This window comes from Cinclus cinclus, chromosome 27 (assembly GCF_963662255.1).
Source record: "Cinclus cinclus chromosome 27, bCinCin1.1, whole genome shotgun sequence".
Taxonomy (NCBI): domain Eukaryota; kingdom Metazoa; phylum Chordata; class Aves; order Passeriformes; family Cinclidae; genus Cinclus; species Cinclus cinclus.
The window spans coordinates 2,810,332-2,833,693 of record NC_085072.1 but is presented as its reverse complement, the minus strand read 5'-3'; the positions used below and the strand labels follow the sequence as shown (position 1 = coordinate 2,833,693).

The following is a 23,362-nucleotide window of genomic DNA, read 5'->3' as shown; positions in this document are numbered from 1 at the left end:
TATTGCACAAAGAAAGGAAAAGATTCCCACTAAACCCATCCTCAGCTCCAGGGCAGCTGGAATTTCAGTCAAGGAATTTCACCTGCCCTGGGAATTCCAGGGAGAATTCCCAACTCCCCAGTTCCTCATGGAGCCACCAAGGGGCCCTTCCTGCTCCAGATCAGCCCAATTCCACCCCAAAAATGCAGGAAGCAAACTGGGATTTCCAGGAATTTGGGAAAGAAAACCTTGCCTATGATCCCCCTCTTCCCATATCCCCATTTTTTTAAATTATTCTTTCCAACCAAATTCCAGCCCTGGAGTGAAATTGAGGAGAAGAAGGAAGGATCTTTCTTCCATCCAACTTGAAAAAAAAAAGCTGGAAAAACCTCATTTTTAAAAAACATTCCTGTGCAGACTCAGCCCACTTTAAAACTGCCACAACATTCCCATGAATTCCAAGCCCCATCCTGATTTAAAAGGAATTTTGGCACTTTCCCCAAGGAAAAAAAAATCAGTAATTTTAAGGACTTCTTTTGTGCTGCTACAAAGTGGAACCTCTGAGGAATGGAGCGTGGAATCAAGGCAAGGTTTCTCCAGCCATTCCAGGAAATTTAAGGAAGCAAAGGAGAGGGGGAAAAAAAAAGGAGGAAAAGGTGGGATTAGGGATCATAGCTTATCCAGGTGGGGTTTTCCAAGTCCCCATAGAAAAACACGGAAGCTTTACTCCTGTCCATGTAAACATTTCCAGCTCCTTGGAGCTACCCAACACTTCCTTATCCTAAAGTTTTGTGCCTTTTCCTTCCTCTCTGAGCACTCTGGAATTGGTGCCAATGGCTGAGAGAGGAGCAGGATCCTTATCCTGGAGTTTTGGGAAGGGATTTCCCCCATCCCACAGATCACTCACAAGGCTTGGGGTGGGATTGGCAAAGCCCCCTGTGAAGGGTTTGGATTTTCCATCCCTCGGCAGCACAATTCCAAAGGGATTTGCCATCCCTCGGCAGCACAATTCCAAAGGGATACCGGGGTGGGATTGGGATGGAGCTCTCACCCCCCTGAGCCCCCTCTGAGCTCCTCCCTGTCCCCCTCGGGGCTGCCTCGGAGCTCCACGGCAGAGGCGGGGCTGGAATTGCCAAACCCCGCCGCAATTCCCGAATCCTGCCGCAATTCCCGCTCAGGTGGAGTCATCCAGGCCTTTGCTGGGATGCTCGCAGCCGGCCCGGCAGAGCCTGTCCATGATTCCCTGGAGCATGGGCTGCACGATTCCCAGGAGAGGCCGCTGGGAGGAGTCTCCATCCCAGCACGCTTCCATCAGCTGCCAGCATTCCTCGTCAAACACCGGGAGCCGCTCCGGACGAACCCCTGGAAAACACGGGGGTGGCATAAAGGGACGGGATAAAGGGACGGGACAAAGGGACAAAGGGACAAAGGGACAAAGGGACAAAGGGACAAAGGGACGGGATGCCAGGATTTCCCAGGGAAAGCCTTGCTTGCCCCCTTGGGCACAGGGGTCTGGAGCACTTGGGAAAGGGGCACATTCCAGCACTTCCAAAGGGTCAAATCCATGGAATCATGGATTGAAATAGAGAGTTGGGTTGGGAGGGGCTTTAAACTCATCTCATTCCATGGGCAAGGACACCTTTCCCTGTCCCAGGATGTTCCAACCTGGTCTTGGACACTCCCAAGGATGGGACAGCCATGGATTCTGTGGGAATTCCATTCCATTCCATTCCATTCCATTCCATTCCATTCCATTCCATTCCATTCCATTCCATTCCATTCCAGCCCCTCCCCACTCTCCCAGTCAGGAATTCCTTCCCCAAAATCCCATCCAAACCTTCCCTCTTTTACTTGATCAGCTCTTGTCCTGTCACTCCGTTCCATATAAAAATCCCTCTCCCTCCTTCTTGAGCCCCTTCAGGCCCCGGAAGGAGCTCTGAGGTGAAAAATCCCTCTCCCTCCTTCTTGAGCCCCTTCAGGCCCCGGAAGGAGCTCTGAGGTGTCCCTGGAATCTTCTCTTCCCAGCTGTCCCAGTTAATTCCACTGGAATCTCCTTTCGTGCAGCTATTTGGGATCAACAAAACCCTTTTCCTGTCGGGATCCCAATCCCCTCACCCGGCTGCACATTCCAGAGCCTCTGGCAGCCAGCTCCACCCGGGAACTCCCCGGAGTGTGGGACACAGCCTGGCCCATCCCAGATAATCCTTCCCACCTGACCAGGAGGAATTTCCACAGACAGAAACCTCCAGGCACAGAGGATCAAACTTCCTGACAAAGCTGGGACAAATCCCCAAACCCAGGGAACCAGCAGGAGTTGGTATTTTTAGGGGTTTTGCTGACACAAATCCCAGCCCTCCCCAGATCCAGGGAGTCAGGAATTGATATTTTGGGGAACAGCTGGAGCAGATTTTTCCCTCCACATCCAGCTCTGTCCCATTCCTCAAGGAATTGGATGTGCAGATCCCACGAGTGCCAGGGATTAAACATTCCTCAGGGGATCATTCCTGGCTGCTCCAGGGGCTGATTTTCATCCCAAGGTTCTGCTGCTTCCTGGATTGAGCATGCTGAGCATTCCCTGTGCTGCTGGGGAAGGAGCTGATCCCAAAAACCTCTTTAATCCAGGGAATTTCAGTTCAACTTCCAGCAGAACCTGGCCAGTGAATGAACCCTCTAAAGTCTGGATCAAAAACTCCTGGAGCAGCAGGAACAGGACAGGGATTGTCCCTGGAGGAGCCTCAATCCCTGTGTCCAGTTCAGTGGGGGCATTTTGGGGGTGGAGTGAGTCCAAGGAAGGGAATGGAGCTGGGGAAGGGTTTGGAGAATCCTGAGGGGAAGGGGCTCAGCCTGGAGAAAAGGAGGCTCAGGGGGAATTTCTGGCTCTGCACAACTCCCTGACAGGAGGGGACAGCCGGGGGGGATTTGGGATCTCATCCCAGGGAACAGGGACAGGAGGAGAGGGAACGGCCTCGGGCTGGGCCAGGGGAGGCTCAGGCTGGAATTTCCTCCTGGAAAGGGCTGGAAGGGGCTGCCCAGGGAGGTTTGGAGTGCCCATCCCTGGAGGTGGCACTGAGTGCTCAGAGTGGGGATTTGGGCACAGCTTGGACTCGATGATCCCAGAAATCTTTTCCAACTTCAGGGATTCTGGGATTTTTTTTCCTTTCACTTCACCACCACCACCAGAATAAAACTGGATTTTCCCAGCAGCTCAGGTTTTTCAGAGTTGAGCCAAGCCCAGGTACCTCTCCTGACGTTGTTCCACAGGTGATCTTTGCTTGCACACCTCTCAAAAGCCTCAGGTAACTTCACGTGGCCCGAGCAGAGGTACCAGAACAGGATCCCAAAGGCATAAACATCCACGGAATTGTCATATTTCCCTGGGAAAAAAAAACACGTGGGATCAGCAGGAAAAAAAAAAAATCACTGGGAGCTAGCCAGGCTAAGTGGTGATTTCACAGTCCCATTTCCTCAAACTTAAATCTCAGTTTCATAGCAGGAAGGCAAAACTTGTGTGAAACCCAGGAAGGCAGCAGGAGCTGGGATCAAGGTTAAGCTTTTCCAATTCCCAGGATTTATAAATTTAAGCTGTACCAGGAATTCCCAAACTGAGCTCAGGTGTGTTTTAAACACCAGCACCTGTAAGGTTTAGCTCTGTCAGAGCCAAACATCAGCCTCTCATCCCAGAAATACTCCAGGTATCCCCAAAATTCCCACAAACTGAGATGCTTCCATTTGATCCCAGCCTTCTTCAAGCAGGAGCAGCTTTGACAGAGCAAAAAGATTTAGACAAGTGGGATTTAAATTTCCAAGTGGTTCCAAAACTCAGGAAAAAGATTTGGAACAGCTGCCAGAATTCCCAGCAAATCCAAATTCACTCCAAGGTACTAACAGCTTGGAAATTCCTTACAGGGATTCCTTCCTGGAATATTTCCCTATGAAAGCCAAAAATTTCCAGCTTCCTACCAACACTAATTTACCTTTCTAATTACTTCAGCAAAGCTGATCAACCCCATTATCCCCTGTCAAGAGCGGCACTTAAAACATGGGAAAAATACAGCGAGCATTGAAAGCAGGGAATTTTGTGGGGTTGGAATGACCTCAGGAGCAACTGAGAGATGAATTCCAAGGAATTTCCCTCTCAGAACTGCAGGCAGAGCAGCGGGTTCAGGGGGATCCCACCTGTGAACAGCTCAGGAGCCATGTGGATGGGGGTGCCCACGATGCTGCCGGACATCATCGCCTCGGGTTTGCAGAACCCCAAATCTGTGATCTTGGCCCGGTTCTTTTTGTCCAGCTGGGGTAAAAAAAAAAACCAAAAAAAAAAAAAAAAAAAAAAAACAACAAACACAGGCAGGCAGGTGAGAACCCCGTGTCTCCCATAAAATAGATTTTTTTTTTTTATATTGATTCATACTGGGAGTTTTAACTGGGTTTTAATTGATATCCTGCTTGTTCCAGAGCTTTTCCCTGGAGTCACTCATCTCCCACACCAGGGGTGTGGCTGGGATTTCAGGGAAGCAGGAACTGGAAATTCTACTCATGGATTAAGCTGTCTGCACTCCAAAGGAATCATTCCCTGCTCCCTTTGCCCCAGGCTTCCAGCCAGGAAAGGAGGCAGCAAAACCTCCCTGTGGTTGACACCAGCACAGCTTCAAATATTCCACATGGAGGAAGTTATTCCCTCATTTCCAGCTTCTTTTTGCCACTACAAAGTCTCTGGGATGAGGAAGGGGCAGGGATTTTCCTTACCAGGACGTTTTTGAGTTTGATATCCCTGTGCACCAAGCCCTGGCTGTGCAGGTACCGGATCCCTTCCACCACATCCAAGGCAATCTGCAACCGTGGCTCCAATTCTAGCCCAGCCTGAGGGGAAAAAAACATGGATTTTATTCCTAAAAGTTGATTTGTTCTCCTTTATCAAAACACTGAAAATTGAGCAATTCCATCTTTGTTTCATGGATTAATGCATATTTTTTAAATTAGAGAATCACTTTTTGAGTTGGGAGATTAAAACACCCCATGAACAGGGACACTTCCCACTAAACCAAGGTTGCACCAAGATCTGTTCCCAGCACTTCCAGGAATAAAACAGATATAAAAATCAATATTTAAGAAGGGAATTTAGCACCTTCAGGCCTGTGTAGAGGTCCCTGTGCAGCCTCTCCATGATGAGCAGCACAGCAATGCTGGAGCCTCCCCCGTAGCCATAATCGATCACGGAGCCATGCAGGTGTACCAGCCTCTCGTGGGACTGCAGGGACCTGGAGCAGGTTCAGCACAGAAAATTTGGGACATTTTTATCCCTGTCCTCCAGCCCAGGCCAAGGGAAGAAACCCCAGAGTCTCTGCAGAAGGTTGAGCACAAAAAATTGGGGTAATTTTTGTCCCCTACGTTTCTTCAGTGACCTGCAGAAGGTTCAGCACAAAAAATTGGGGTCATTTTTATCCCTGTCCTCCAGCCCAGGCCAAGGGAAGATGCCCCAGAGCTGCAGATTTAACAAAAATTCCCAGCCCAGCTCAGAGCAGCACAATCCTCAGCTGTCTCAGCCAATTAAACTCAAAAATAAAAGCCTTTTTAAAGGTTAGAGTCACAAAAAAACCCATTCTTCTGTCAGCTGGCTGTGCCTGCAGCTGTTTACTGCAAACCAGCTGCTCTCTGCACTGCAGAACCATCCCTGGCTTTTTTGGGGATTGAGGCAGGAAAAGGAGTAGGAAAAGAGGGAGGATTCACTGCCAGGAGTCGGGGGGAAAAGAATTTCTGGTTATTATGGTCTGTAAATTGGACTTTAACCTGAATTTTGGCAGCAGAGAATCCAATTAAGGCAGGAAGGAGCATCCCTGCCCTTCACAAGGTGTATAAGAAAAAAAAAACTTATAAAAGAAAAGCTTTATAAAATCATGACCTAAGATTGTTACTTCAGCTAAGTGCAGTTAACAACTAGCATGTCAAGTCCCCATGAAAAAGAACCTAAAAATAAAAATCAATTTATGTAACAATTTATTCTTACTAAGAAAAACAAGCTGCACCTATGGAAAAGAAAAAAGTCTATGCCATGAGAATCCATAAAAAATATATAAACACCAATATGAAAAGAGAATATACACACAAACACCTAATCAAGAAATTAAGCAGCAAGAAAATTACTAAGCAATTAAACACAAAGCCTTTAAAAAACTATATAAAAATAAGACTGTAACATTAAATTAGAGCTTTTGCCACCAAAACTTTCAAGTTCTGTGCCCATCTTTATTCACCAATATTTTTTTAGTGTCCTGCCAGGGTTGGGAATGGCTGAGCATTCCAGGAGCTCCAATCCCACATTCCAGAGTGGAACTGCAGCAAAGCTGGATCAGAGCTCCGGGCTGGGTGACAAAGGGGACACCAGCCACAGCCTGGGGGTGCTCCTGCAGCCTGGACAATCCTGGGAAACCAACGGGATCCCAGTGGAAGGGGGGAAGCACTCAGGTCATACAGACCTCATGTAGTGAAATTCCAGTGCCAGGTCATTCCAGTGCTTCTCATCCGGAGGGACGACGGATTTGAGGGCGCAGGGGAAGTGTCCCCCCCAGGTGTCACACAGGTACACCACCCCATACTGGCCTCGGCCCAGCTCCCTGCCCAGCCTGGGCTTCCCTGCAAGGATCAGATCCCAGGAATCAGCCCCAGCCCAAGGCACAGATCCCAGGAATCAGCCCCAGCCCAAGGAACAGATCCCAGCAATCAGCCCCAGCCCAAGGAACAGATCCCAGCAATCAGACCCAGCCCAAGGCACAGATCCCAGGAATCAGCCCCAGCCCAAGGTACAGATCCCAGGAATCAGCCCCAGCTCAGGGCACAGATCCCAGGAATCAGCCCCAGCTCAGGGCACAGATCCCAGGAATCAGCCCCAGCCCAGGGCACAGATCCCAGGAATCAGCCCCAGCCCAAGGCACAGATCCCAGGAATCAGCCCCAGCACAAGGCACAGATCCCAGGAATCAGCCCCAGCCCAAGGCACAGATCCCAGGAATCAGCCCCAGCCCAAGGCACAGATCCCAGGAATCAGCCCCAGCTCAGGGCACAGATCCCAGGAATCAGCCCCAGCTCAGGGCACAGATCCCAGGAATCAGCCCCAGCCCAAGGCACAGATCCCAGGAATCAGCCCCAGCCCAAGGCACAGATCCCAGGAATCAGCCCCAGCTCAGGGCACAGATCCCAGCAATCAGCCCCAGCCCAAGGAACAGATCCCAGCAATCAGCCCCAGCCCAAGGCACAGATCCCAGGAATCAGCCCCAGCCCAAGGCACAGATCCCAGGAATCAACCACCCCCATTCCAAGTCACAAACCCCCAGCCCCAGCCCCCGTTTGTCCCTCCTGCACACTCCCAGGCTGTGCCGGCTGCGGGAGCTCCCAGCTGGCCCCGGAGAGGAAGGGGCAGGGAGGATGCCAGCCCCTCCCCGGCGCTCCCCGCGGAGCCCTCACCGTGCAGCAGCACGTCCTGCAGGGATCTGCTCTCCAGGGCCAGCCGCGCCAGCCGGGGCGCGTGCTCCTTCCTCACCTTGAGCCACAGGCCCTCCGTCCTCTCCAGCCGGCCCCAGTGACCGTCCTCCAGCTGCGGCGGGACGGACGGACACACGGACACAGGGACACACGGGGACACGGGGACACGGACACACGGGGACACGGACACACGGGGACATGGACAGATGGAGACATGGGAACACAGACACACGGGAACACGGACAGACGGGAATACGGAGACACGGGAACACGGACAGACGGACAGATGGGAACACGGACACACGGACAGACGGGAACACAGACAGACGGACAGATGGGAACACGGACTCACGGGAACACGAACAGACGGACACACGGGAGCACGGACACACGGACGGACAGACAGACGGGAACACGGACACACGGGAACACAGACAGACGGACAGATGGGAACACGGACACACGGACAGACGGGAACACAGACAGACGGACAGATGGGAACACGGACTCACGGGAACACGAACAGACGGACACACGGGAGCACGGACAGACGGACACACGGGAGCACGGACACACGGACAGACGGGAACACGGACACACGGACAGACAGACAGACGGGAACACGGACGGACAGACAGACGGGAACACGGACAGACAGACATTCGGATGGACACGCAGACACACGGAAACAGACGCACAGGCACAGGGAATCACAGACACAACTTAGATTTTTATATATAGAGAGAGAGATAGCTATAGATATATACAATTCATATATATATAATTTATACATATATATATAGCTATAAATATGTAATTTATATATATTACTTTTATATATAATTTATATAGACATATATAGAGGCGTATATTGCTATAGATATGTAATTTTTATATATATAATTTAGATATATAATTCATATATAGACAAATATATACATATAGCTATAGCTATACATATATATAGTTTATAAATACATATATAGAGGTATATATAGCTATAGATATATAATTTTTATATAAAAGTTAAAATTCTCCTTTCCCAGCCACAACTCAGGGCAGGTTCTGGTGTTTTTAAGTTAAAATCCCCTTTCCCATCCGCAGCCCAGGGCAATTTTGTGTGGTTTTGAGTTCCAATCCCCCTTCCCAGGGCAGCTTTGGGTGCTTTTGAGTTCCAATCCCCCCTTCCCAGGGCAGTTTTGGGTGCTTTTGAGTTCCAATCCCCCTTCCCAGGGCAGCTTTGGGTGCTTTTGAGTTCCAATCCCCCCTTCCCAGGGCAGCTTTGGGTGCTTTTGAGTTCCAATCCCCCCTTCCCAGGGCAGCTTTGGGTGCTTTTGAGTTCCAATCCCCCCTTCCCAGGGCAGTTTTGGGTGCTTTTGAGTTCCAATCCCCCTTCCCAGGGCAGCTTTGGGTGCTTTTGAGTTCCAATCCCCCCTTCCCAGGGCAGCTTTGGGTGCTTTTGAGTTCCAATCCCCCTTCCCAGGGCAGCTTTGGGTGCTTTTGAGTTCCAATCCCCCCTTCCCAGGGCAGCTTTGGGTGCTTTTGAGTTCCAATCCCCCTTCCCAGGGCAGCTTTGGGTGCTTTTGAGTTCCAATCCCCCCTTCCCAGGGCAGCTTTGGGTGGTTTTGAGTTCCAATCCCCCCTTCCCAGGGCAGTTTTCCCTGACCTGGCGCAGGGAGGCAGCGAAGGCCTCGTGGGAGCTGTTGAGGCGCGTGCGGAACTGGCTGCAGATGCTCTTGGCCAGTTTGGAGGCACTGAGGCTCTCGATGGCATCCTGGGCCACCTTCCTCTTCCAGTCACTGGTGATGGCCGGGGGGCTGACCCACGTGAGCCGCTGGATTATCTGGGAAAGCACAGGGAAAAAAATCATGCGGGGAAAAAAGGCACGCGGGAATCACACAGGATCCCAATCCCACAGGATCCAAACCACCCAGCATCCCAATCATAGAATCCAAATCCCACAGCATCCCAAATCCCACACAGCATCCCCAATCCCACAGCATCCCAAACCACACAGCATCCCCAATCCCACAGCATCCCAATCATAGAATCCAAATCCCACAGCATCCCCAATCCCACACAGCATCCCCAATCCCACAGCATCCCCAATCCCACACAGCATCCCCAATCCCACACAGCATCCCCAATCCCACACAGCATCCCCAATCCCACAGCATCCCCAATCCCACACAGCATCCCCAATCCCACACAGCATCCCCAATCCCACACAGCATCCCCAATCCCACACAGCATCCCCAATCCCACACAGCATCCCCAATCCCACACAGCATCCCCAATCCCACACAGCATCCCCAATCCCACAGCATCCCCAATCCCACACAGCATCCCCAATCCCACAGCATCCCAAACCACACAGCATCCCCAATCCCACAGCATCCCAATCATAGAATCCAAATCCCACAGCATCCCCAATCCCACACAGCATCCCCAATCCCACAGCATCCCCAATCCCACACAGCATCCCCAATCCCACACAGCATCCCCAATCCCACACAGCATCCCCAATCCCACACAGCATCCCCAATCCCACACAGCATCCCCAATCCCACACAGCATCCCCAATCCCACACAGCATCCCCAATCCCACACAGCATCCCCAATCCCACACAGCATCCCCAATCCCACAGCATCCCCAATCCCACAGCATCCCCAATCCCACACAGCATCCCCAATCCCACAGCATCCCCAATCCCACACAGCATCCCCAATCCCACAGCATCCCCAATCCCACAGCATCCCCAATCCCACAGCATCCCAATCATAGAATCCAAATCCCACAGCATCCCAAATCCTACCCAGCATCCCCAATCCCACACAGCATCCCCAATCCCACACAGCATCCAAACCACACAGAATCCCAAATCACACAGAATCAAATCCCACAGCATCCCAAATCCCACAGATCAAAGCACACCCAAACCACACTTCAAATCATCGAGTCCAACCCAGCCCAACACCTGAACTAACCCATGGCACCCAGTGCCACATCCAGTCTGTTTTTAACACACCCAGGGATGTGACTCCACCACATCCCTGAGCAGACAATTCCAGTATTTTATCCTTCTTTCCATGAAAAACTTTTTCCTGATATCCAACCTAAATTCCCCTTGGTACAGATTAGAACTGTGTCCTCTGGTTCTGTCAGTGCTGCCTGGAGAAGGAGACCAACCCCACCTGAGCACAGCACCTGTCAGGGAGCTGCACAGAGTGATAATTTGAGAGGATAATTTGCTCCTCTCCTCTCAGATTTGCTCTGGTTTGGTTTCAATTTCTGGCTGTTCAAAGTTGTAATATTCCTGAAATTCCTGCTCTGAGTTGGAATTTTATTCCCTCCTCAGATGGATGAGCAAGAACATGACTTTTCCTCAAATAATCCCAGTTCAGAGTGGGAACAAACTCCAGATTCCTCCTCCCTTCCCAGGACAGGGATCCACTCCTGGAATTCTGTGGTTTCTAATGAAGGCTGAAGCACAGCAATTTAATTACCCACTAATTACAGGAAGTGCTGCATCCAACACCTGGAATTTCCACACCTTGGCCCAGGAAAAAGCTGCTGCCCTGGAGATTTCACCCATTTGGGAACACCTCTCCATGATTTTTTCCAACTATTTTGGGATCAATCCCCTCTGGATGAGAATCCTGCAATCCCAGAATGAATTGGATTGGAAAAGATTTGAATTTTTATCCCAGCTCCATCCAACCTGGCCTTTGGCACTTCCAGGGGTGGAAATCCCCAGGAATAAAACTCACAGAGTGAACATAGGGAGCAGCTGAGAGGATTCTTGGCTCCAAAATTCACTTTTTTCACCTGTTTGATCTGTTCCCACAGCATCCTGGTCACCGTCGAGCCCGAGTGGAAAGTGACCTCCACGTGATAGGCTGCATTCAGGATCTGGAAAAGTAGAAAAATGGGAATTTTCCTCTGGGAGAAGAGGGGGAAATGGGAATTCTGCCATCTAGGAACTTTGCTAGAGCCTGTGAAAATAGAAAAAAATGGGATATTCCATTAATCACTTGGTTAATTGATTTACTGTGTTATTTCATGCATGTTTTTAGGCTGTAATTTGATTATTTCACATAGATTTAGGAAAACTATCGTTTCACCCCCCCCCCCATTCCCCCACGTTTCACCACCCCAAATTCCCAATTCCCCCATATTTCATCCCCCCATTCCCCCACGTTTCACGCCCCCAAATTCCCAATTCCCTCATGTTTCACTACCCCAATTTCCCCATTCCCCCACGTTTCACCACCCCAATTTCCCCATGTTTCACCCCCCCAAATTCCCAATTCCCCCACATTTCACCCCCCAAATTTCCCCATGTTTCACCCCCCCAAATTCCTAATTCCCCCACATTTCACCCCCCCAAATTCCCAATTCCACCACATTTCACCCCCCCAAATTCCCCCATGTTTCACCCCCCCAAATTCCCAATTTCCCCATGTTTCACCCCCCAAATTTCCCCATGTTTCACCCCCCCAAATTCCCAATTCCCCCACGTTTCACCACCCCAATTCCCCCACATTTCACCCCTCCAAATTCCCAATTCCCCCATGTTTCACCACCCCAATTCCCCCACGTTTCACCCCTCCAAATTCCCAATTCCCCCATGTTTCACCACCCCAATTCCCCCACATTTCACCACCCCAAATTCCCAATTCCCCCACGTTTCACCACCCCAAATTCCCAATTCCCCCACGTTTCACCACCCCAAATTCCCCCACGTTTCACCCCCCCAAATTCCCCCACGTTTCACCCCCCCAAATTCCCAATTCCCCCACGTTTCACCCCCCCAGTTTCCCACTTTCCTGCCAGACCTGTTTGAGGTAATTGCTGGTGATGTGCACGGATCCCTCCCGGGGTTTCTCCAGCCCCCGGGGCGGGTGCACGGATCCCTCCCAGGACTCTTCCAGGCTCTTGAGGCAGCGCTCCAGGGTGCCCACAAAGCTCTCCCGCAGATAATCCACAGAGCTGATCAATTTATTGGCCACAGCCTGGTTGAGCCTGGAGATGATCAGCTCCTGGATCTGCTGGATGCAGCGTTTGATGTCCTTGGAGCTGACGGGCTCGCCGTTCTCGGGGATGATGATGTCTGCAAGAAAAGGAAGAGAAAATGTCCTGGAGGTTATGGGATTGTTGGGAGAAAGGCTCCTGAGGGAGCTCAAACTGCTCCAAATGGTGTTTTATAAAATGTTCTTCTGCCACGACCTCAGAACTGCATTATTATTATTATTTTACCCAAGATTATTATTGTTTAAGGCAAGATTGTTATCATTTTATTCAAGGTAAAAAGAGGGGAGGGGAAGGGAAGGTGTGGGAAGTTTTGGGAAGTTTTGGGAAGGCAAGTTTTGGGAAGGCAAGTTTTGAGAAGGGAAGTTTTGGGAAGGGAAGGGAAGGGAAGTTTTGGGAAGGGAAGGGAAGTTTTGGGAAGTTTTGGGAAGTTTTGGGAAGGGAAGGGAAGGGAAGGGAAGGGAAGGGAAGGGAAGGGAAGGGAAGGGAAGGGAAGGGAAGGGAAGGGAAGGGAAGGGAAGGGAAGGGAAGGGAAGGGAAGGGAAGGGAAGGGAAGACCAGAGGACACAAGGAAAGGGAAAGGAAAAACCACAGGGGAAAGGGAAGCAGACGAGACACACCCCAAAACACCAAAACCCACCCCCAAACCCACTCCCAGACCCTCCAACCCCTCCAGGCAGCACCCACCTCGGAACTCCATGCTGGCAGCATCCTCCAGCAGCTCCTCCTTCATACTGCCCAGGGTGTCCACGATCATGTCCTTCATCTCCTCCTGCTTGCGGTTGGCGATGCCCATCAGCGACTCGTAGAGCTCGCTCTCCTTCCTGCGGGTGTACTCCAGGCGTTTTGGGGTGATCTGCAGGTCCCTCTGCATGTCGAAGGCCTGGTTGATGAAGATGTTGAGGCAGCGCCCGTGAACCTCGCTCAGCCTCGTGGCCGCCTGCACCAGGTGCTGCTGCAGCACCTGCCTGGAGAAGGCGCTCAACAACCGCAGCTTCTCCAGCATGGAAGAGCCGGGAATTCCGCAGGGGCTGGAGGGGGTCAGGAATTCCAGATCCAGCAGCTGCCTGTGCAGCACAGGGGATTTGTCCCTGTCGGGTTCGCTGCCCACTCGAAGGAAGAAGATGGGCAGGGAGAATTTTTCCTTGATTTCCCGAAGTTCTGCCTGGTCGGATGGGGACAGTTGTGGCTCGCTGATGGCAAAGGTGACAACGGGCAGCACCTGGTTCACAAACTCATCCAGGGTGGCTTCAGCTGATTGGAAACCCCGGCATGGAGCCACCACGATGTCCACTTCCTGGGGAAAAGAAAATAAAATACAATAAATCAATTAAAAAAAGAAAAAAAAAAAAGTTTGGAGAGGTTTTTTTTTGTTTGTTTATCTGTTTGTTTTCCTGTGGAAAAATGCCCTGGAATTTGCTCACACAGCAAAAAAAAAAAAAAAAAAAAAAAAAAAAAAAAAAAAAAAAAAAGGAATTCTTCAAAGCAGATCTGGAGTCTCGGCTGCAAGGCTGATCCCTAACTCTAAATTCCTTATTTTGGACCAAATCCTTGGAGTTTTAGCCCAGTTTAGGACAAGGCTGATCCCTAACTCTAAATTCCTTATTTTGGACCAAATCCTTGGAGTTTTAGCCCAGTTTAGGACAAGGCTGATCCCTAACTCCAAATTCCTTACTTTGAACCAACTGCCTTGGAATTTTAGGACAAAGTCCTGGAATTCACATGCAAAGAAAAAAAAACTGGATTCTTCCAAATTCTTCAGATCTGGACCCTCACCTGCAACAACTCCAAATTCCTTGTTTTGCACCAAATCCTTGCAATTTTAGGACAAAGTTTAGGAGAAGTATCCCAGGAAAGAGCCAGCATGGAAAAGTTAGAACTTTTCACCTTATCCCTGCCCTATTTTGCACCAACCCTGCAATTCCTGGATGGTCACAGCATTCCCAGAACCCCAAACACAAATCAAAATCAAGGATCAAACAGCTCTTGACCCAGAAAAAAAAAATCCAGGAATTCAGTGGGATTCCAACCTGCAATTCCTGCATGATTCCAGAACGTTAAACATGAATCAAAATCAGGGATTAGGCAAACCCTGACAATAATTCCAGAAATTCTGTGGGATCCTCTCAGCACCCACCAGAGTGAGCCAGGTTATCAAACCAACAGAATTCCTCATTTCCAGAGCAGTTTAAAGCATTTCCTGGCTCCATCCCAGTTTTTTGTCTCGTTTTTCCAGGCTTGGGGCACTTTAGTCCCTGTTTGCTCAGTGAGCTGAGGTGCTGAAAACCCAATTTTGTGCTGTTTTCACCCAAATTTCTCCTCAGAAAACGACTGCAGGCCCAGCTCAGCCTTTTCCTGCTCCAATTTGATATTTTGCTTTCCAAGAACAGCCTGTGACTCACTCCAGTCTGACAATTCCTGCTTTTATTCCATTTGGGAGCTCATTCCATGCCTCCCTCATTCATCCCAGCCACTTTTGTACCCCCAGATTCCACTTTAAATTCTCTTTGTTTTGTTTCACACACCCAGTTTTGCTCAAATCTCGCCCATTTTTTTCCTGTTTCCATGGAAATCTGAGGAGAAAAAAGTTGAGCCACAAAATAAATCCCAATTAATTTGATTTCTCATTAACTTTCCAGTTTTGTCACAACAACTGGAAGTTTCTCATTCCCTACAATCCTTACACTTTTCAGCCCAAAATTCCAAATCCCACAAGGGCAGGAAAAAGGAATAAATCCAAGGAAAACCAAGCCCATCCCTGCTCCCAGGCACAGCTGACTGGATTTAGGGAAGCAGTCGAGTGTTTGCTCCTGCTGTAAATCCCATAATAATCCCAGAATCTGTCTGGTCCTGTGGTTTATTCCCCATGACCCCACTGAATTCCTAAAATCCCCAAGGAACTGGGCGGCTCTGCCAAAATATCAGATTTTTCCATCCTGATATTCGAGATTTAAAAATATCCCAGAGCAGCACAAGGTTCCCACAGCAGCCACCCCATGGAAATGGGATTTTGGTTCCTTCCTCACTCCTTCCTTGGGGAAAATTTGGGATTCAGGAATCCAGCAGGAAGAGGAGAAAAAAAGTACCAGGGAACAGTGGCAGTGCCACCCCACACCCCCCATAGACCAGGACAGGGACAGTGGCAGTGCCACCCTAAATTCCCCGCAGGGCAGGGACAACTGGGCAATTGGGAATTTATTGATCGATGTAGGAACAGTAACAGTGCCACCCCAAGCTCCCCACAGACCAGGGACAGGGACGGTGCCACCCCAAGCTCCCCACAGACCAGGGACAGGGACGGTGCCACCCCAAGCTCCCCACAGACCAGGGACAGGGACGGTGCCACCCCAAGCTCCCCACAGACCAGGGACAGTGACGGTGCCACCCAAAGCTCCCCACAGACCACATCAGTGCCGAGCATGGTTCCACCCTCACCTTGAGCAGAGCGTAGGGCAGCACCACCTCCAGCTCTGCCACCCTCTGGGCGGGATCCTCGGCGTCACCGGGCACCTGCAGGTCCTGCTCGGGAATGGTGTCCCAGTGCCCGCTGTGGGCTGCCAGCACCTGCACCAGCTCGTACTGCCCGGGCAGTGCCAGGCTGAGCCGCGTCCGTGCCCCGTGGGTGAAGCGCACGCGGCGGCGCCGGCAGCGCTCCTCAGTGCCAGCCCTGGGCGAGGGCAGCACCTCCCCGGTGCCATCTTGAGGTGAGGGCAGCACCTCCCCGATGCCATCCTGAGGTGAGGGCAGCACCTCCCCGATGCCATCCTGAGGTGAGGGCAGCACCTCCCCGGTGCCATCCTGAGGTGAGGGCAGCACCTCCCCGGTGCCAGCCCCGGGCAAAGGCAGCAGCTGCTGGCCCAGCAGCGCGTTCAGTAGCCGGCCCTTGGCGCCGCAGTTCTGGCCCAGGATGAGCAGACATGGCCGCCAGCTCACCGAGCGCTGCAGCTGCTCCTCCTCGTGCCGCGGGAACCAGGCGGGGCCGTGGCCTGCAAGGGGACAGCAGGTTATGGATCAGCATCGGGGGGAAATGGGGATTTGGGGGATTGTCCCTGAGGGGGAAATGGAACATTTAGGGGTTCATCTCTGAGGGGAAAATGGAACATTTAGGGGCTCATCTCTGAGGGGAAAATGGAACATTTAGGGGTTCATCTCTGAGGGGAAAAATGGGATGTTTAGGGGATTGTCCCTGAGGGGAAAATGGGATATTTAGGGGCTTGTCTATGAGGGGAAAATGGAACATTTAGGGGCTCATCTCTGAGGGGAAAATGGAACATTTGGGGCTCATCTCTGAGGGGAAAATGGGATATTTAGGGGATTGTCCCTGAGGGGAAAATGGGATATTTAGGGGCTTGTCTATGAGGGGAAAATGGAACATTTAGGGGCTCATCCCTGAGGGGAAAAATTAGTATTATGGGGCTGGTCTCTGAGGGGAAAATGGGATATTTAGGGGATTGTCCCTGAGTGGGAAAAAGGGATATTTAGGGGGTCATCTGTGAGGGGAAAATGGGATATTTAGGGGATTGTCCCTGGGGAGGAAAATGGGATATTTAGGGGACTGTCCCTGAGGGGGGAAATTGGATATTTAGGGGTTCATCCCTGAGGGGGAAATTGGATATTATGGGGCTCATCCCTGAGGGGGGAAATGGGATATTTAGGGGGTTCATCCCTGAGGGGAAAGCCAGCAGCCTGGGAAGGGATGAGCCCCAGGGAAGGCACTTTGCTGGCAACCAGAAGGTTCTGGAACAGTCTCAAACCCCACAAAGGTCCCTCAGATCCTACAAATGTCCCTCAGAACACACAAACTCCCTTCACACCCCACAAATTCCCCTCAAACCCCAAAAATGTCCCCCCTCCCCCTTGCTGCTCCAACAATAAACTAGCAGAGTTTGCCAGGGATTGGCTTGGAGAGGAGGAAAAGGAAATTTCTCCACATCTGCTTCCCTTCCGGAGCTCACTGTCCTCACCCTCCTTACTCATCTTCCCTGAGCAGCGTCATGGGTGAAGAATTCCAAGGTCAGTGGGATGGAACAACTCCCTCCCCTCACCTGGCTGCACTAATTCAGCCTCAGGGCTGAGTTTACCTCCTGTTTTCTTTTCTTAAAAGTTCTAAATCTGGCTTTGGGAAGGGCTAAATTCAGCGTTTCCCTCGTGCACAGCAGCAGGATGACTCTGACAGTCCCAAAAATGTGGAATAACAAACAAATCCCTCATCTGCTGCGCTTCAGGAATACAAAAATTCCAGGGCACAAGGCCCAGGAATGAAATTAAATGGGAAATGGAGGTGCCAGTCCCTATAAATACCCAATTTGAGAGCTACAAACCATCAGGATTGCTCTGGTACTGGAAGGAGCAACAGGGATTTTACAGGGAAGGTGCTGTTAAAATTCTTTTTTTCATGAGTCATGTTCTGGCAGCCCAAATTGTCAGGAAAACAAGATCCTCCCCTCCACCAGGATCCTCCTCACACTCCAAACCCGACTAAAGAGATCCTACAACACATCCTGCTCCTCACTCTGACAGCTTAATCACTCCAGTTTAATTAAAACCGGCCAAATTTGGAGCACGTTGTGTAGTCTTCGACTGGTTTAAAGCTTCTTTAAAACCCTGGCCAAGGTTTGCCTTCCCCTCAAATCTTCCAGCTGGAAATAGGATTTTGGAGGACTTTTTCCACCCCAAAACGATAGAAAAACTTTTTGTGGCTCAGCACTGCACCCTTGCCCCACAGAACCCCAATTCTGAGCTCCAAACCCTAAGTTTGGGAATGGTTTAAGGCAGGAATCTCTCCTTGAAATGTGATTTTAGGATTTGGTTTCCAAACAAGCCTTTCAAGAGCCACATCAAGTGACCAAATGGCTGGAAGCTGACCAGGAGCTCACAAAAGAGAAGGATCTGGAAAAACCCCACAAATTGCACATTTGAGCCTTCATCTGCAGGATTAAGGATGGCTTTGATTTGGGGACATTCATTGGAGTTTCTGCTGGGATTCAGGCTCCAGAGCATGAAAAAAGCAATTCAGGGAGGGCTGCACAGGCAGAGCCTTTTCCCTGCTGAGGCTTCTGAAGGGAAAAGAGGCAGCGGAGCTCCCTCTCCTTGTTCCAGGCAGGTTTGGAATTTTTGGATCTGCAAGTCCATCAGAAATATCCCCCAAAAAAATCACTCAGGTACAGCAGCTTAACTGGAATTATTAAAGGGTTATTCATATGGATGGAGAAGCAGAATCTTGGGATGGTTTGGGCTGGACCTGAAAGCTCATCCTGTTCCTCTGTCACCTTCACAATCCTAGGCTGCTCCAACCTGGCTTTGTTGGACACTCACTTTTGCTGGATACTCCCAGGGATGGGGCAGCCATGGATTCTCCAGGAATTCCATCCCAGATGTCCCTACCCTCACAGAGAGGAATTTCTGCCCATATTCATCCCATCTAAACGTTCTCTCCTTCAGCTCGAGGCCATTCCCCTTATCCATGTGAAAATTCCCTTTCCAGTCTTTTTGGAGCTCCTTTGGCTTCTGGGAAACTGCTCTGAAGTCCTGCCAAATCCAACTTTTCTCCAGGATCCAGGGTTCAAACACCTTTCCCAAGGTCCTCCCAAATGCATCTTTTCTCCAGGATCCGAGGTTCAAACACCTTCCCTGTGATTCCACACCCCGTGATCAGCAAGGACACGGACCCAGGGTGGGAGGGACTCAACAAAAAGTGGGATCAGAACTTCCCAGAGGGATGCAGTGACATTGCTGTGCTCAAAGCTGGAGCTCCATCCCAGATCCTGCTGGGATGGGCCATGTGATGAACACTTCAATCCAGGGAGCCCCAGGGCTCACACATCCCATGAATTCCCCGGGATAAAAGGAGGCCTGTCCATGGAACAAGGGCAGCTCTCAGCAGGACTCATCTCCAAATCCACTCAAAGCTCGGATTTATGGGATCTACAGAAGCTCCAAGCATTGACTCATCCCCTTTCCCGCACTTTGATGGCCTTTACTCCATTTTCCACACCCTGGTTTTGCCATTATTGAGGCTTTTCCAAGGATTCTGGTCATTTCTGAGCTGCTGGCTGTGACTTCCAGCAGGCTTTGGCCACCACAAGATTTAATCTCAACACATTTGTGTCAACTGAGGTGTCCAAAATCAGCTCGGATCAACCTGGAATGTGGGAGACTGGATGAGGTTTAAGGTCCTTTCCAAGCCAAACCAGGCTGGAATTCTAAATAAACCCACTTCTAGATCCATATCAACAAAGAGGTGTTGATTCCAGGACAAAAAAAAAAAAAAAAATTCAATTAATTCTGATTTCAGCAGCTCTAAAGGCTGCAGAACCAAATTCTATCCTCTGAAGCTCCTTGGGAAATTCTCCTTTCATCAGCCTGAGGAGTTACTCCACAAATCCCACCCCAACCACCTCTCCACTGCTCTTAAATCCAACTTTTTACCCCCAAAAGCAGTCCTGATCTTTAGGGGATCACGGTGATACCAACAGAGCTCAGAGCTTTGAACAGCAAGAACTCCTCAGTCAGCAGAGATCAGCACCAAAAACACCTCCAAACCCTCAGGAGAACTCCATAAAAAATACATTTATTTCTGGAAGCTGAGCCCCAGCACACACCATTAAGGGAACCCGAGCTGCTGCCCAAAACTCTGGGGATTTTCTCAAAAATTTCTAAAATAAAGCAAAAGAATCCTCCAAACCCTCAGGTTTCCAGCTCAGATTGTTCCAGTTATTACAGGCACAGCACAAAAAAAACAACCCCAATGAGCAGAAAACAAATTGATTTTTTTCCCCCATATCTTTACCTACTTTATGCTGCAAGTCCCTAACTCAGGTTTTGTTTTTACAGCTCCCCAAGAACCCTCAGGATTGGAGAAAACCATTCCCAAAAGGCAATTCCTGGAGGAATTCCTGGAAAACCACCCCAGGATTCTATTTGTACACACATATAAATAATCCTTCAATAATTGCTGTATCTCAGTGATTTTTTTTTTTTTTTGGGGGGGTGGGTGGGTGGGTGATTTTTTTGGCTGGAATTAAAGGATGCACAAATTCCCAGCCTGCCTGGAGCGAGGAGAAGGAGCCCTGGGGAACAGCCAGGATTTTGTTGACTCTCTGGGAAGAGCAAACACAACTTTCCCTGCTCTTACAAACAGTGGCTGCCCCCTGGATCCAGCTCAGTTCTGCTCCCAGGAGTAACCTCAGAGTAACCTCAGAGTAGCAGCCTTGGAGTGATGGGTGTTGTGTCACCATCCAAGCAGGGAAAGTGAGAAATAAAAGGATTTGTTTGCTCCTTGAAGCACCACCTTGAGCTCACCTGAGGGGTTCAGGGGCTCCTACTCAGCAGATACTCAACACATACTCAGCAGATACTCAGCCCTGGCTGTGTTTGGAAGCTGATCCACAGGGAACTTCCCCTCCCTGTGCTGTCCCCATCTGTCCTGTAGGTGCCCCAAAGGCAGACCCTTCACATCTCTTTGCTTTCCAAGACATCCACTTTTCTTATCCAGGTTCCTTTTCCCACTCCAGATCCCAGGAATTCTGTCCTGTCCACTCCACTCCACTGCCCAGTTAAAACTGACCCTGCACAAGTCCTTGGACAAAATTCTTCCACTTTGGAACCACCTGAAGGGCAGATTTTGGGCAAAAGTCAAGGAAAACTGCACTCTTTAAACCTCCTGTCACCTAAAAACCTCCCCAGAGAAAAAAGGACAATTTCCACAATCCTAGTTTGATCCCAGCCACATCCAGCCTGGCTTTGGGGACTCCCAGGGATGGGGCAGCCATGGATTCTCTGGGAATTCCATCCCAGCCCCTCCCCACCTTCCCAGGGAAGGATTTATTTCCAACATCCCATCCAAACCAGCTCAGGGAATCCTGGAATAGTTTGGGTTGGGACGGACACTTCCCACTATCCCAGGGTGCCATTTGATCCTTTTTTTTTTCTATTTTATCTATTTTTTTTCCATTTTATCCACTGTTCAACCTGGCCTGGGACACTCCCAGGGACGCAGGGGCAGCCACAGCTCCTCTGGGAATTCCATCCCAGCCCCTCCCCACCCTCCCAAGGAAGGATTTATTCCCAAAATCCCATCTATCTCTGCCCTCTGGCAGTGGGAAGCCATTCCCCGTGTGCTGGCACTCCCTCCCTTGGAAATATTCCATCTTTTCTCAATTCACCCCAAATCCTTCTCCTCTCCAAGCAGAACAATCCCAAATTCCAAACATCACAGGGTCACCTGTCCTGGCTCTGCCCCCTCCCAAAATCTCACTCCCTACCCAGCCTGGTGAGAGGGGCAGCAGCCACTTCCCAAAATCCCAATGCATTCCCAAAACCTTTCCAGCACCAACTCCACAGTACCACCAGGGGGAAACGAACCCCAAATCAGCCCAAAACCAAATTTTTTTTATATACACAGACAGAAAAACTCAACACTTCAAACATTAAACCAGGACTTGGGAGTGCAAGACAAGGAGGGACAAGAATCATGGACAAGGATCCTGGACAAGTGGCCAAGAGAGGTGACTCAGGAGCCATTTGGGGATGAATGAAGAAGATCTTTATGGACTTCCCACATCACACTGAGCTCCTCTCACGAGACAGTCTTATGGAAACACCAAGTGGCAGGAGAGGGGCCACCGGCAGCTCTGTTTGTCAACAGCAGCAGATGACCAGAGAGGTCCTGAATGAGGCCACTATTTCCATGGAACTCCGGGACAAACAGGGAATGCCAGCCCCTCATCCCACCCGCTCCAGGTGCTGCCTCCTCTGAACCTCCCTCCCTGTGGGGATGGAGCTGCAGGTGGGAGTCAGGGACAAGGGGGAGAGGGTCCCCATCATGAAATCATGGAAAGGACTCACAGCGATCATGGATCCAGCTCCTGGCCCTGCACAGACACCCCAACAATCCCACCCTGAGAGCCATGTCCAAAAGTTCCCTGATCTCTGCGCTTGTGCCCCAAAACCCTCAGGGAGAATATCTTCCTCATGTCCACCCTAAATCACCCCCTGCCTTCCTCCCTTCACCCCACAAAGCCTCTCACACCCTCCAGGCACCCCCAGCCCTATAACCCCCATTACAGCCCCCCCAAGTTCGACACTTCACTCCTCACCCCAACGCTCGCAAGCCCCTCCGAGACCCCTCACCCCCAGAGAACTCCCCTTTACCCCACAGACCCCTCACCCTCACACCCCCCTCACCCCCAGAGAGGCCTCCCCGTCCCCGCCCCTCTCTCACCGCCATCCCCGGGACCCCCATCCCCATCCCCGGCGGAGGAGGGGCCGTCACCGGCAGGCGCCGAGGCGAAGGGATGTCCCTGGGAGTACTTGACGTCGCGGAAGAACCTTTTGGTCTCTCTCAGGTTCTGCTGTAGCCGCGCCAGGTGCCGGTTGTAGTGGCCGAATGAGCGGCAGAGCTCCCGCACAGCCCCGCCGGGACCCCGCCATGACGGGGCCTCCTCACCCTCCATGTCCTCCGGGTCTGCCCCGCTATCCCCTCCCCACCGCGGGCCGCACTCGGGCCCTGCCAGGCTGCCGCCGTTCGGGGAGAAACCTCCCCGAGGATTTCCTCGTCTCCCGACCCCCCCCACCCCCCGCCCCTCCCCGACCCCCGCGGCCGCCGCCTTCTCCCGAGGGGAAGCGACTCCACCAGCCGCGCTGCGTGTGCGCGGAACGTTTGTCGGCGCGCCGCAGGGCAAAGGGGGAGGAGGAGACCGGGCGCACCCCGCGTGCGAGGAACGCTGGGAGGTGTAGTTCATTTACGTTAAAATGTAGTTCATTATCCCCGGCCCGCGGGGGGACGCCGGGAGTTGTAGTCTGTTGTTCCACAAAGCCTCATGGAATATGTAGTTTCTCAAAGAGCGGCCGCAGACCTACCTCCGCGGCCTCTGCG

At 51.0% G+C, this 23,362-nt stretch overlaps 1 protein-coding gene across 1 annotated transcript; it reads right to left on the bottom strand.

Annotated features, from left to right (window-relative positions):
- Positions 1 to 1,138: 1,138 nt before the first annotated feature.
- Positions 1,139 to 22,940, bottom strand: DSTYK (dual serine/threonine and tyrosine protein kinase). Its single transcript, XM_062509391.1, has 14 exons — positions 22,709 to 22,940; positions 16,303 to 16,472; positions 15,922 to 16,137; positions 13,174 to 13,783; positions 12,294 to 12,568; positions 11,284 to 11,367; positions 9,121 to 9,297; positions 7,437 to 7,566; positions 6,453 to 6,609; positions 5,105 to 5,237; positions 4,726 to 4,839; positions 4,156 to 4,270; positions 3,219 to 3,353; positions 1,139 to 1,341 (listed from the first exon to the last, which is right to left on the bottom strand). Exons 1-14 carry the CDS (start codon positions 22,938 to 22,940, stop codon positions 1,154 to 1,156), a joined length of 2,736 nt encoding a protein of 911 aa, XP_062365375.1. The 3' UTR covers positions 1,139 to 1,153.
- Between the last annotated feature and the right edge of the window lie 422 nt (positions 22,941 to 23,362).